The sequence below is a fragment of the Rhizopus delemar genome, genomic scaffold (assembly GCF_000149305.1).
Source record: "Rhizopus delemar RA 99-880 supercont3.25 genomic scaffold, whole genome shotgun sequence".
In the NCBI taxonomy this organism is placed as follows: Eukaryota; Fungi; Mucoromycota; class Mucoromycetes; order Mucorales; family Rhizopodaceae; genus Rhizopus; species Rhizopus delemar.
The window spans coordinates 125,937-138,919 of NW_027137850.1; the positions used below are offsets into that span (position 1 = coordinate 125,937).

General features: G+C 35.2%; 5 protein-coding genes across 5 annotated transcripts; 2 read left to right on the forward strand and 3 right to left on the reverse strand.

The window, feature by feature from the left end:
- Positions 1–21: 21 nt before the first annotated feature.
- On the reverse strand, positions 22–1,435 carry RO3G_17067 (uncharacterized protein; the record flags this gene model as incomplete). The annotated part of the gene is made up of 3 exons (XM_067671651.1): positions 22–1,008; positions 1,070–1,368; positions 1,432–1,435. 3 exons carry the CDS (start codon positions 1,433–1,435, stop codon positions 22–24), a joined length of 1,290 nt encoding a protein of 429 aa, XP_067527656.1.
- A 2,583-nt stretch (positions 1,436–4,018) lies between these two features.
- RO3G_17068 (uncharacterized protein) lies at positions 4,019–4,641 on the forward strand (the record flags this gene model as incomplete). Its single annotated transcript, XM_067671652.1, has 3 exons — positions 4,019–4,025; positions 4,215–4,226; positions 4,460–4,641. The coding sequence occupies 3 exons, from the start codon at positions 4,019–4,021 to the stop codon at positions 4,639–4,641; spliced, it is 201 nt and encodes a 66-aa protein (XP_067527657.1).
- A 1,197-nt stretch (positions 4,642–5,838) lies between these two features.
- On the reverse strand, positions 5,839–6,701 carry RO3G_17069 (uncharacterized protein; the record flags this gene model as incomplete). The annotated part of the gene is made up of 2 exons (XM_067671653.1): positions 5,839–5,871; positions 5,979–6,701. The coding sequence occupies 2 exons, from the start codon at positions 6,699–6,701 to the stop codon at positions 5,839–5,841; spliced, it is 756 nt and encodes a 251-aa protein (XP_067527658.1).
- Positions 6,702–8,854: 2,153 nt separating this feature from the next.
- RO3G_17070 (STK1 protein) lies at positions 8,855–10,470 on the forward strand (the record flags this gene model as incomplete). Its single annotated transcript, XM_067671654.1, has 8 exons — positions 8,855–8,910; positions 8,966–9,013; positions 9,256–9,291; positions 9,514–9,559; positions 9,616–9,844; positions 9,902–9,981; positions 10,033–10,288; positions 10,331–10,470. The coding sequence occupies 8 exons, from the start codon at positions 8,855–8,857 to the stop codon at positions 10,468–10,470; spliced, it is 891 nt and encodes a 296-aa protein (XP_067527659.1).
- A 407-nt stretch (positions 10,471–10,877) lies between these two features.
- On the reverse strand, positions 10,878–12,510 carry RO3G_17071 (glucose-6-phosphate dehydrogenase; the record flags this gene model as incomplete). Its single annotated transcript, XM_067671655.1, has 3 exons — positions 10,878–11,629; positions 11,684–11,885; positions 11,938–12,510. The coding sequence occupies 3 exons, from the start codon at positions 12,508–12,510 to the stop codon at positions 10,878–10,880; spliced, it is 1,527 nt and encodes a 508-aa protein (XP_067527660.1).
- Between the last annotated feature and the right edge of the window lie 473 nt (positions 12,511–12,983).

Here is a 12,983-nt window from a genome sequence, read left to right on the forward strand (position 1 = left end):
TAACAAGTGGTGGTATCTCATTTATTGTGAAGCTTTAGTGATGAAAACAGAATGTTGACCTCCAGCTGCTACACGTATGATATGATTTGTACCGAGATTTTTTCCTTTCAACAAACAAGGTACAGGCTCATCCTCATCATTTCCGTTACCAATCGCGTTACTCGAGTTGAATCCCCAAGAGTAGCCTTCGCCATTAGTGCAAGCTGCCAAAACGAATTCGGAGCCAACCGAGACATGAGAAACTGGGGGTAGTTTATCTACCTTGGTTGCTTGAGGAATAATGAACTTGAAGGCAGACTCAGCTGAGGTCAACTTCAGATGACTCATCGTCTCTTCCGAGAGACCCAACTGATGAGCATCGCCTCGACCAAATGTAAATACATCCCCATGTTCGTTTATAATTAACGAAAAGTGCTCACCACCTGACACAGACACAATCTTGCCAACAGACTCGGGTAATTCCACCTCGGTGGGTTGTGTAATGACAACTTGCTCTGAATTAACGCACTGTCTAAAATTATTGAGACCCCAAGCAAAAAGAACATTATCAGAGGTGACAGCCAAGGAATGATAAGAACCAGCACCGATCAATTTGACATTCTTGAGTCCAACAAGATCACAACGAAGCGAATCTTTTGGATAGCGAGGTGAAATGCGGCGACCGAGTTGTCCTTGTTCACCATATCCCCATGAAAAGAGCCGACCATCAGCAGAAAGGGCTAAGGAATGGTTTGTACCCGCTGCGATATCGACAATGGTCTCTTTTATCAAAGGATCAAATAAGACTGGTGTTCTTTGCTGGCTGCAAGTCGGACTAAATCCAAAGGCGCCATCTGCTCCACGGTAAGTTCCCCAACTGTAAAGGTCTCCTTCACTTGTTAATGCTAAATTGATACAATCTCCCGAGACAACTTTTACAAATCTTTCCTTCACGTCCAATCGAACTGGTGTATCATTTCTGCCTTCTCGACCCAAAACACCTTCATCTGTGCAACCCCAGGAGTACAACTGTGTACACAAATAGAGGATTTCAGTCTTTCCTGTCCTTCTAAAATAAAGAGTAACTTACGCTTCCATCTGGTGTCATTGCAAATGAATGTAGTCCACCCGCAGTGACATCCACAAAATCAATATTCATTACAGACTTGATTGGCACAGGTCTATTTTTTTCGTCCCCTTCCATACCCAACTGTCCAAAATCATTTGTACCGCAAACAAAAAGTTGCCCTTTGGTCGTCGGGCGTTCAACGATTTCATTAATGATATGACGAATCTTTCGCTTGTGTCTTTTTTGTATTTCAGCCGATGCAGCACGAGTGCGTTTACTGACTGCATTGTGTGGAGGTGAAGCATGACGTTTTGTAGAGGCTGCCATGTAAAAAAAAAAGGGGTTAATTTAGTTGATAGAACGAAATATATATAGCATATTACGCATTTTTTTTTTGTTTTATTTATTTCTAATTTGTATAGAAAAGAAAGAGAGAAAGAGAAAATAAGAAAACAGTAAAAAAGAGTGGAAAAAAAGAATGATGAAAAATAGTGCTCTTTTTTGGTAAGAGAGTTTTATTCTAGTGCCGCCTCTAGACGGGTGCAGTTACAAATTAAAAGAAATAAGTTACAATAATGAAGTAACCATCAATTTGTTGAATTGTGAGGTTTATGTATTTCTTAATTATATAGATTCTCCTGATAAATTCGTTCAAGTAAAATTGTAACTCTTATTACTGCTTCATTTGTCCCAAAGGGCGAGTCTTCAAAAGTACATTCCCAATGTAGCGTTCATAAACTCAAAGCATCGCAAACAGTTGCATGAAAAAAGTTAAATACGAAAAAAAAAAGATTTAAAAAAGTCTATCTCTACCATCAGAGTACCGCAAACTAGAGCAGTTTTGCACACTATCTTTGGCGCTATCTCTATATATGAGACAATTCGTGTCAGCGAAAGATTATCAATTACTCCTATCGCCAACTCTATCCTAGTCACTGTTGGACAAAAGGAAATATGAAAATGGAAAACATAAAGAAAAATGCACAACAGCCAATTATTCCTGCAAGCTTTTAAAAGATTCGATGAGTGAAGTTGACAAATATAAATATTTTCAAAATTACTATTTAATTATTGACAATGCACCTATATATGAAAGGTCAACCATTCAAGAAGCTACTAATGTGTATGTTTACCCCCCATACTCATCAGAGCCAAATCCTATCGTGCAATCTTGGGCGGTTACAAAAAGTAAATTTAAATTTGCAACGATTCTCAATGGTGAAAGTTTTCAAAGCGAGTAGGACTACCAATAATACAATCAAACTCCAGATATCAATTAGATGATTCGTCAATAGAAAATCAATGTGTATTGTATTTATTAGTGTCCAAAACGGCAAGTGTTAAAAAATTTTAAAAAGCAACGAGTGTGTAGCTAAAAAGTGATAGAACACTCATACAAAAAACTCATGTTACGCGAGTTTGTTTGCAGTACGTTTAAAATTGATTTTTTTTTCTTTGACCAAATGAGCACATAGCATTTTTCATCTACTGTATTACCCTAGTCGGTTCTAATAGTATACAAATAAGAGAAATCCTCTTAAGAGACAAAGGAGAAAAGGATAAAAGAAGTATAATGAGTTAAAGGGGAACAAAGTAGTTAGGAAAAAAACAATATAATAAGATTCAGAAACAGTACAAGGATATTAACACTTTTAATTGAGTAATCATCTAACCAGTAGTGCATCAGGTTCTGAGGGAGGGTCTGGAGGTAGCTTTTCATGAAAGATGTAATCCATTTCATGTAGAATGATACAAATAGATGGCCAACGGATTGTCAAAGGAGCCACATCCTGTGAGCATTTATCTTTTTAGTAGGTAGTTGGTTCAACAGGAAGGAGAGTGGGTCGGTGGCAGTTCTTGGCATTTGGAGTCAACGGTGCATATGTAGACACTCAATAGAATGAGTACGGCTGAATGTTTGAGAAGGATAGTAGGGACGTTGTTTAGGAAAGGGGAGTTTTAAGTACAGTAGGTGAAAAAAGTGTTGCAACGTTTCTAGAAATTGCATTTTTTCAGCTTAGTCTCCTTACCTAGACCAGCCTGTGCCTACAAAGTCATAGGGTATTTAGACTACTGCCGTGGCTGCCACATACTTCAATTTTGCTCTCCAGCTTAAAGTATAGCTGAGAAAACTTGATCGGTGATGTTGCGGATTCACAATTTCCCATACTCAAAAAACGACCAGGAAACATTCTGTTTAAAAACCAACTAACTTCTGTAAGGAAACCGGTGCTAAGTCATTCTCAGCTAGGAATATGTTACCCTTTATATTATTCTGATATAAATAGATAGGTTGTTTTCATTAGCTTTTCCGTACTTATTCTCAATTTATTTTTTCATACTTTTTTTCACAAAATGACATCTGCTTTACCATCTCGTAACTAACGTGATATAAATTCTGCATTGCATAGTAGCAGAACCGTTACTGATTTTTCGCCGAACCCCATATTCACCCATCACCTGTTTATCGATTTGCAAAGAAGCTAAAGGTCAATATCTTAAGCAGTCAAATGGGCAGGCCGCCTGTTGTACCTGATGTTACCAAGAATTACATCAAAACCCATACCATTAGGGGACAGCTACAGACAGCCAAAGATATGCATTGACAGCTATTGGAACCTGAGTTCTCTATATTGCATAGTTCGACAGTTAACGTGTTAAAATTAATGAACTTCCATGCGAAGCTGAAAAAAAAAGAAGTCATTTTTGACAAAAGAGCATATGAAACGAAAGTTTGCTTAGACCAGAAAGTACTGCAGTTAGTATATTGATTCATGGCGACAAGTAGTCTTTTCAGATGAAGTGAAAATTAGTATATGGGTATCTGATAGTGTCAAGTACCACTGGGTAAGACTAGGCGATGCTTTACGCCCATACCACCTGCACTTTATAGCTAAGCGTCTACGTGCGCAATTATTTATGTAGGGGCATATAACTAAAACCGTGGTGGATATAGGTGTTAAGCTTACGATGGATAGTAAATTCAGAGGTTTACCAGCAATTTGCTGGTATTACATACACGGAAGTGCTAGAGTACCACAGTTTCGACAAGTCTCAAGTTTACCTTCAGTTAGTTAAGAACCCTAAACAGAAGTTGAAATTAACAATCAAACACTTAGCTGTGACCAACATCTAATGTATTAACTGTTGTATAATGGTTTAAAAGATAAAAGAAAAGGTAAAAACAAAGATCAAGAAACGGTTTGAGTACTTTTTGAGACTGATCTTTATTTCAGTTTAAGTTAAAGTAAAAATTATTCTAATTGAAGGCAGGTATTTATATCTTATTGAGTGAGTGGCTTGATATCTTCTATTGTTATCGTTCTTCTAATATTCAGGCGCTTTAGCAAGTGTCATCTCTAATTATGATTGTGAAAACTTTTCATCTGTTCTTTTGTATGTCTGTCATAGATTATCTTTTATTCTGGGAATTCCTCACTGAATTGAATAACGTTATTTTACGCGTTATTTCAATTATGTGGAAGATTAGCAATATTCCTGACATTGGATTGGGTTTGGTTATTTTAGTTGATACTTCTTCTTATCAAAGAACTCTCATGAATACAATACATATTCTAAAAGAACATGTTTAATTGGAATTGATTGTATGATCTTATTTAAATAAACTTGTATTTTATTTTATTTTAATTATGATCTTGTATTAAGACTTATATTTATTAATGTCAACTACAATCAGTTACTGTTCTACAACAACACGAAGATGTGGTCAACTGTTGACCTTTCTTTCAGCCTGTTGCACATTGCTTCCAAAAGTGTAATTCGATTAACGTTGTCTTTTGCAGTTGGAGATTTCCTGGCATAGCCAATCATGGTGTAACCCTCATCCTTCAAATTTTGGATAAACTTTTGGTACGCTGGTAAATATTCTGTAATTTTCTTCACTGTAGAACCTACAAATTTACAATTAACGTCAATTAACAAGGCACTTTTAATGACCCTTACCAATAAACTGCTTTTTCAAAACAAACAAAGCTCTTACAGTTAATCTCTCACCATCATTTGTCTGTTTTCTTTTGGGGGCTACTTTCAGGAAATCTAATTTCCTGTGTGAGCACCACTTAGTAAATGAAAGGATAGTTTTTTCATCAAAAAGAGTCGAATATTTCCACACAGTAGTCAAGATTTGTTTCTGTGTTACTTGTTGATATTCATGCATGTCTTGATCATTTGTGTTGTATCCACACAACTAATAAAGTGAACATTCATGGATAAACTTGGAAATTACGGAATTATAGCCTAACCAGATCTCTATTAGTAAACGTGAGAATTCTGCAATAGTCCATATTATCCTTGTAACCGATTAATTAAAATAGCGGTAAAGACCCAGACATTCAAAAAAAAGTATAAATACCCTCAATGTTCTTATTAATAAAGTCATATATAATCTTTAGTTTCACAACTATCGTCTTTTTGTAGTTTTTGTCTTCTATTTCATATTTGGCAAAACAATTTGGATCAAAGGGGTGATACAACATATTGAGGAACTGAACAACTTGTGTGGAGGTTGTTCAAAAGAATGTTAACATCAACATACAGTGGGTCAAAATACCTCACAAACGTATGGTAATTTTTACATGTTTGATGTAATTCCATGAAAAATTTGCCCAATCATTTCAAATTTAAAACATAAAATCATCTATGTGTACACTATGATTGCACAAAATTCCAAGTTCAGCCAATTAGCTGAGATTTACTGGGAGACAGATATTTAAGCTCGGTCTATTTGTGAGGTATTTTGACTATACTAACATCTAGTTAATCTGCCCTTTTCAGCAATGACAACTTGTATTCTTTCTGGCATACTATCAATATACTTTAAGCATTGATCTTTTGTAAAGGAATTCCATCCCTTTTCCACTCTCCGCCATAGTTCGTGCATGCTTTTTGCTCTATTTTCGTACATACTTACCTTCAGCTTAAGATGATGCCAAATATGCTCAATTGGGTTCAAATCAGGACTTTGGGATGGCCAGTCATCAATATAAAACATGCTGTTATTTTCCATATACTGTTTTGTTGAATTTGATCGGTGTTTTGGGTCGTTGTCACGTTGAAAAACGGATGATTTCCAATCTAGGCCATAGTACCCTAGCGTGTCTTTAAGGCTTGTGCCAAGGATTTCTTGGTAAATATCTGAGTTCATGGTGCCATCGAATATATGACGTGCATACCCGGGTCCCTCACTGGCTATACAGCCCCACAACATGATATCACCATCGCCATGCTTCACTGTAACCTCAACGTGATAAGACTGAAGACGATCTACTTTACACTTCCAGTAGTATTTACAGCCATCCGAGCCCCAAATATTAATTTTGGTTTCATCCGAGAAGATGACACGTCGCCAGTCTTGAATGGTCCAATACCGATGCTTTTTAGCCCAAGCTAATCGAGCTTTCTTGTGCTGTGCAGTGAGTAAAGGCTTTTTTTTTATCTCAGCAAAAATCTCCACAAATTGCAAAACGTTAATAGCGGATTGGTACGACATAGAATAGCCCAACTCTTCCAACTTCAGGTGGACCTCCTTAGCAGTCCTTAATAAGCTGCTTAGAGCCTCACGCTTGATTGAACGACGAGTGATGCCGCTAACAAGGCGCTGTTTGCCTCCTTTCTTGCGAATCCAGTTAGGCATATACTTATTTGCATATTAATAGCAGTGTTTTTATGCATTCCAAATCGTTTTTCAGTAACATCAGTCCATGCATCATGCTCTAATGCTGATTTGATGTCCATTTGAGTTCCGTATGGCAAAAATCTGGACATTTTTACAGATGGATGGATGATGCAGTAGACGGAAATTTACTAACGGATTAGCGAAAGAAAGAATAACCAATTCTTTTTCAAAGTTTAAATTTTATGTTCTGGGGTGACTGCGCTATCCGGGAAATGTCCATAACTTGCCGGAACATTGTTTGGAATGACTTATGTGCCATGACATTATCGGCCTTTAGGGCACATTCTTTTAATTATAAACAAAACCCTCAATTTAATAAGAATCATATTCCACATTCCATATAATAGTATAAATACCCACTTATTTTTATTAGTAAAATATCAGTCAATTATCAAGTATCATTCTCTCTATTAGACTGCTCGTCTATTCCTATCTTACTTATCTTTGTCTCGTTCTTACTTATCAACTATCGTAATTCCTATTTGCAGATCACACCTTGAAGTCCTTAAAGCCATCCTCTCTTATCCTCTTTTAGTTGTCCATCCAAGTTTCTTAGTTCCTGTCCGGTTCTTTCTTTCTCTCTCCTCTCTGGCTTGAAAAACAACTCATTACACTATGGCGGAGAAAAGAAATAATTGATGGAAGTCAAAATACCTCACAAATAGACCATTTCCAGTTCATAGTTACCTATTCGCTCAGTTTTCAATTTCCAATATCAAAATTTCATACAAATACATTCAACGAATTGAAAAACTTCTGCATAAGCTTTGAGAAAAATACAGAAGTTATTAAGTAATCCAGAAGACTATAACTTCAAAACGTGTTGAGATTTGTGAGGTATTTTGACCTACTGTATGTGATGTTTTATGCTTACACTTACTGAGCAATTTTTAATCAGCAGATCCTTCATTTACTGTTATAGATTTTGGAATTTCATTGACATATGTATGCTATCTTAAAGGATTCTGGTTAACTTTTATTTTCCAAAACAAAAAAGGTTCCGCAGGATCATCTAAGTAACAAATGTCGACATCGGGTTCATCAAGTCTCTTGAGAAGACGAGCAACGTTTTCTTTAGTGTATTTTTCGCTATTGTTAAGGATACATAGGATTATAGTCACTTTAGTTTAGTAAAAGGAATTAAATATGATCCTGAATAATATGTTGACATAACTTGGAATCATTTATAACATTATTCTCAACACAGATCAATAAAAGGCTTTGATCAGATTTTTATATTAAGCTTTATTCATATTAACTTCACGTAGTCAAGTAAGCTGACATGGTTGTAATATAGTTTATTGATGATATGAGCATGTTGAATAAGGAATGACAATTACTTACCGGATCATCATTAGTCATAGAAACATTTATCTTAACTGAGATATCATTATTAGCAATGGTGTTCAACCACGGAACTAAAGGTCTTTATATTCATCTGTACTGTCTCCTGAAATAGTCCTACATCCAGAGTTATCTGAAACCATCCCAATAGCATAATTGACAATACAAGCTAGGAACAGGCTAAACTAATAATTAGAAATAGTAATCATCTATTCTGTCAAATTCATTATACATCTGTCCTAACTCTTTACCCGTATCATGTCCATAAATACTCTCACTTTTTACATGTAGGATTCCGAATCTTATTTATATCTTGACGTAATAAAGAGATACCAAGTTCTGACAGTATTTCTTTATCTTTGTTATTATACTATCTTCACTTAAGACTCCCCTTTCCTAAGCAGTCTAAGAAAGAATGATTTCGTCTAATAAAATTTTTTATTCGTCCCAAGTTTTTCTGTAACCGTCTCATTTTAGGTTAAAATCCTGTAACATCCTTATCCTCTCCAAAACTTTAATACCAAAAAAAAAAAGAAGTATTCTTTCCAAATTGACTCAATAAAGCTAATTCGTATTGCTTATTTGTAAAAAGGGGTTTCAGGTCATTATTGATACATTTTTATTCATAATGACTTTTTTTACGCGTTTTGTTTTTGTTAGTGACTGAATCACGTGTGTGTAATTGAACAAAAACTGTGTCAAATCAATGAATTGTTCCAGGCCTACTTTTTTTTCTCTTTTTTTTTTCTCTCTTAGGCGCACGTAAGATGGCTGAATTTGTAAAGTTGTCAATCTTCGGTACTGTATTTGAGGTAACTACAAGGTAACAAGAAACGCACTAGAGAGATATAAAGAGATAAAGTCAACAGGAATATTAGATATGTCGATTTACAACCAGTTGGCATGGGTGCTTTTGGTCTTGTCTGGTATAATAAGCACTATTTATGTGCATTAAGTTGTTAACAGAAAAGTATAGCTCTGCTAAAGACCAGCTAACTGGAATGAGTGTAGCGATTAAAAAAATTATGAAACCTTTTTCTACACCAGTTTTAGCTAAAAGAACGTATCGTGAACTAAAGTTATTGAAAGCTCTTCAGCATGAAAATGTATTGTACACAACTCAGAATATAGATAATTTGGTGGTTAAAGGCTTTCAATAGATTATTAGTTTAAGTGATATATTTATTTCACCTTTAGAAGACATGTAAAACATATTGTCGTGTGCATGCACCTATTATATTAATGCTTGAACTTTTACTAGTTATTTTGTTACAGAATTATTAGGAACTGACTTGCATCGTTTATTACAATCAAGACCTTTAGAAAAACAATTCATTCAATACTTTCTTTATCAAACTTTGGTCAGCATTAAGTTGCATATAAACAAAGAAGGAGAAAAAAGAACTGATTTAATGCTATTTTAGAGAGGATTGAAATATGTTCATTCTGCTGGTGTTATCCATAGAGACTTAGTGAGTTCTTTATTGAAAAGAGATCTTTTTTTTTTTTGCTTATCTAATATGCATAGAAACCAAGCAATATCTTGATTAATGAAAATTGTGATCTCAAGATTTGTGATTTTGGTTTAGCACGCATTCAAGATCCCCAAATGACAGGCTACGTTTCTACAAGATATTATCGTGCACCAGAGATCATGTTGACTTGGCAAAAATACGATATGGCTGTAGACGTTTGGAGTGCTGGTTGTATCTTTGCTGAGATGTTAGAAGGAAAGCCATTGTTCCCCGGAAAGGATCGTATGTGTTATGATATCTGTGTTCTATTTGTTTAATTGTTCTTTTTACACATATTAGATGTTCATCAATTTACCATTATTACTGAACTTCTAGGCACTCCACCTGACGATATGATTGCGACCATCTGCAGTGAAAATGTAGGAGGAAAAAAAATAAGGGGCTTGCTTTTGATACTAATTCTTTTGAAGACACTTCGATTTGTAAAGAATTTACCAAAGCGAGATCCAATTCCATTCTCACAAAGATTTATTAATCAAGATGCTGAAGCAATTGATTTATTAGAGAAAATGTTGGCCTTTGACCCCATGAAGCGTATTACAGCTGAAGAGGCATTATCTCATCCTTATTTAGCCTCTTATCATGATCCTACAGATGAACCGGTTTCATCTGAGAAGTTTGACTGGTCATTCAATGAGGCTGATTTACCTATTGATACTTGGAAAGGTAAAAACATTAGAAAATAGATGAATGAAAACTAATTTGAAGCTCATAAAGTGATGATGTATTCTGAAATATTGGATTTCCATAATATGGACAACATAGATGGAACTCAATTCTTGGGAACTCCTTTAACTGGGCTTACTATGGAAAATACTGATGATAACATCGATACCTCTATTTTTTAACAACCATTTCAACAGTAAAATGCAAAATTAATGATGAAACCATTATTTTTCCTAATTGTGTACACTATACTTACAAGAATAAAATAATATCTTTCATATCTGTTTTACCACTTGATCTAGTAAACCAATAACTAATAGTTTATAGAAATAAAGAAGATGGGTAAAGTTATAAACAAAAGATTTAAAGTTCATTTGAAAGAATACTTGTTCAATTTTACATTTTTAATTTATTAGGCAAACCTTCACAGCATTGAGTTTATATTCATAGTCATATCTTGGCTCCATGGATAAAAAAAGTATATAAAAGATATCTTTGCTTGTACTTACATAAGAAAGGCTATGTAAAAAAAAAAGGACAATTTATTTATTTTAGTTAAAAAAAAGTAAAAGATTACTAGCAAATGCATTTAGCCTTCAAGGTTTTGCTTTGGCCATTGATAATTTTCATGTTCAAGTCTTTCAACTCCATATTTCTTTAAAAATCCATCAAGTTTTTCAGGACCACGAGATCCATAAGGATAAGGTTCAGGCTTGATCTTCTCACTTTCAATTTGATGTAATAAAGGTGTAAAGATTTCCCAAGCAGCAACCAATTCATCATCTCTTACAAAGTTTGAATGATCACCACGCAAGGCATCAAGTAACAAGATCTCATAAGCTGCCGGTATCTTCAAATTATCGTAGCGCGATTTGTAAGTCAAATCAAGCTCAGTAATCATACTGTCTACTGAGAATCCAGGCACTTTGTTATTAAACTTCATGTAAATTGCTTCACCAGGTTGGACTCTGAAGACAAGTTCATTTCGGGGAGAGTCACGGAAGAGGCTTCCGGGTACCTTCTTGAATTGAATACGAATTTCGGCCTTACTGTTATCCATAGCCTTTCCGTTCTTGATAATGAAGGGAACACCATCCCAACGTTCATTTTCAACCTTCAACACAAGAGCACAAAAAGTGGCAGTCAAACTATCATCAGCCACTGTTTCATCTTCAGTATATCCAGGTTTGTCTCCGTTCTTTGTGTATTGACCCAACAGGCAGTCATCCAAAGTAACAGGCTTGACACATCGCAAGACCTTTACTTTTTCATCTCGAATAGCTTCAGAATCACGTCTGATGGGTCTTTCCATGGCAATCAAAGCAAACAATTGAAGCAAGTCTATGACATGATATATCCTTAGTTCATGCTGCATTCTAATTTAGTACAACTTACGGTTTTGAATGACATCACGAATGACACCATATTCATCAAAGTAGCCACCACGGCCTTCGCATCCAAATGGCTCCTTAAGAGTGATTTGAATAGTATCGATATATTGATTACTCCAAAGGGGATTGAAGATCATGTTTGCAAATCGAACATTCATAATGTTCTTTGCCAATTCCTTACCAAGGTAGTGATCAATACGATACACCTATTGTACATTTAAGTTCAAGCTCAATAAACACTTGTTGATATAACTTTACCTCTTCTTCTTTAAACAGCTTCTTAATTCCATTCACCAATTCAATTGCGCTCTCAGTATCTTTACCAAAGGGTTTTTCGATCACAAGAGAGGTGGTTGCCTCTTTACTGCGTACAAATTTACTTAAACCTTCAGATACTTGGACATAGACGCTAGGTGGTAATGCCATATAAAACAGTCTATTTCGTTGCTCACCCTTGAGGCCACGTTTATCTTCTGATTCAGTAATGTATTTATCAAGTTTTTTAAAAGATTCATCGTCATCGTATTTGCCTTGTACGTAGTTACAGATCTTAATGAATTCATCCGCCTTCTTTTCAAGACCCTCTTCATCAACTTCAAGATGGGATTGGACGCGTTTATGGTATTCTTTCTCATCCAAATCTGAGCGAGCATAGCCAACAATTTCGGTTGCTTTTGGTAAAAAGTCATCCTTGTAAAGAGAGAACAAGGCAGGGAAGGTCTTTTTCTTTGCCAAATCGCCAGATGCACCCAAAACAACGACTGTAAGGCCATCCTTTATTCTTTGAGAGACCTCCTCGCGAACTTTTTTCATAGCAGTTTCTTTGGGCATTTTATTTTTTTATTTTTATTTTTTTACAATAAAGAAAAAAAAAAAGAATGATAAGGAATTGAACAGTTTTAAGTAGAAAAAAAGTATACAACTCAATACCCTCGTTTAAAGGGACATTTTTATTCTTCCGAACAATACCAAAATCATTGTTTTGTCATGTAGAGCTTATACTTTACCCAATAAGGAGGCTTAATTAGTATTCCATTGATCAATTGAAGTTAGATTTACGTAATAGTGATAAAGTATAGGATTCCCCAAGTTATATGCTGTTTGAAGTTGTGATTGGCCAACTGAGATTTTTTCATTTTGTCGACTCTGGTAAAATGATTGACCGACTGAAGTCTGTTATCTGTCAAGCAAGTATACCTTTTTTGGAAAAATAATTGGCTTTACTACACCTCTATTAACTGTTGCAAGAAAATATGAGTCATCAAAGTACGCATAAAGTTATGTATGAGAATGGAAAAAATCTG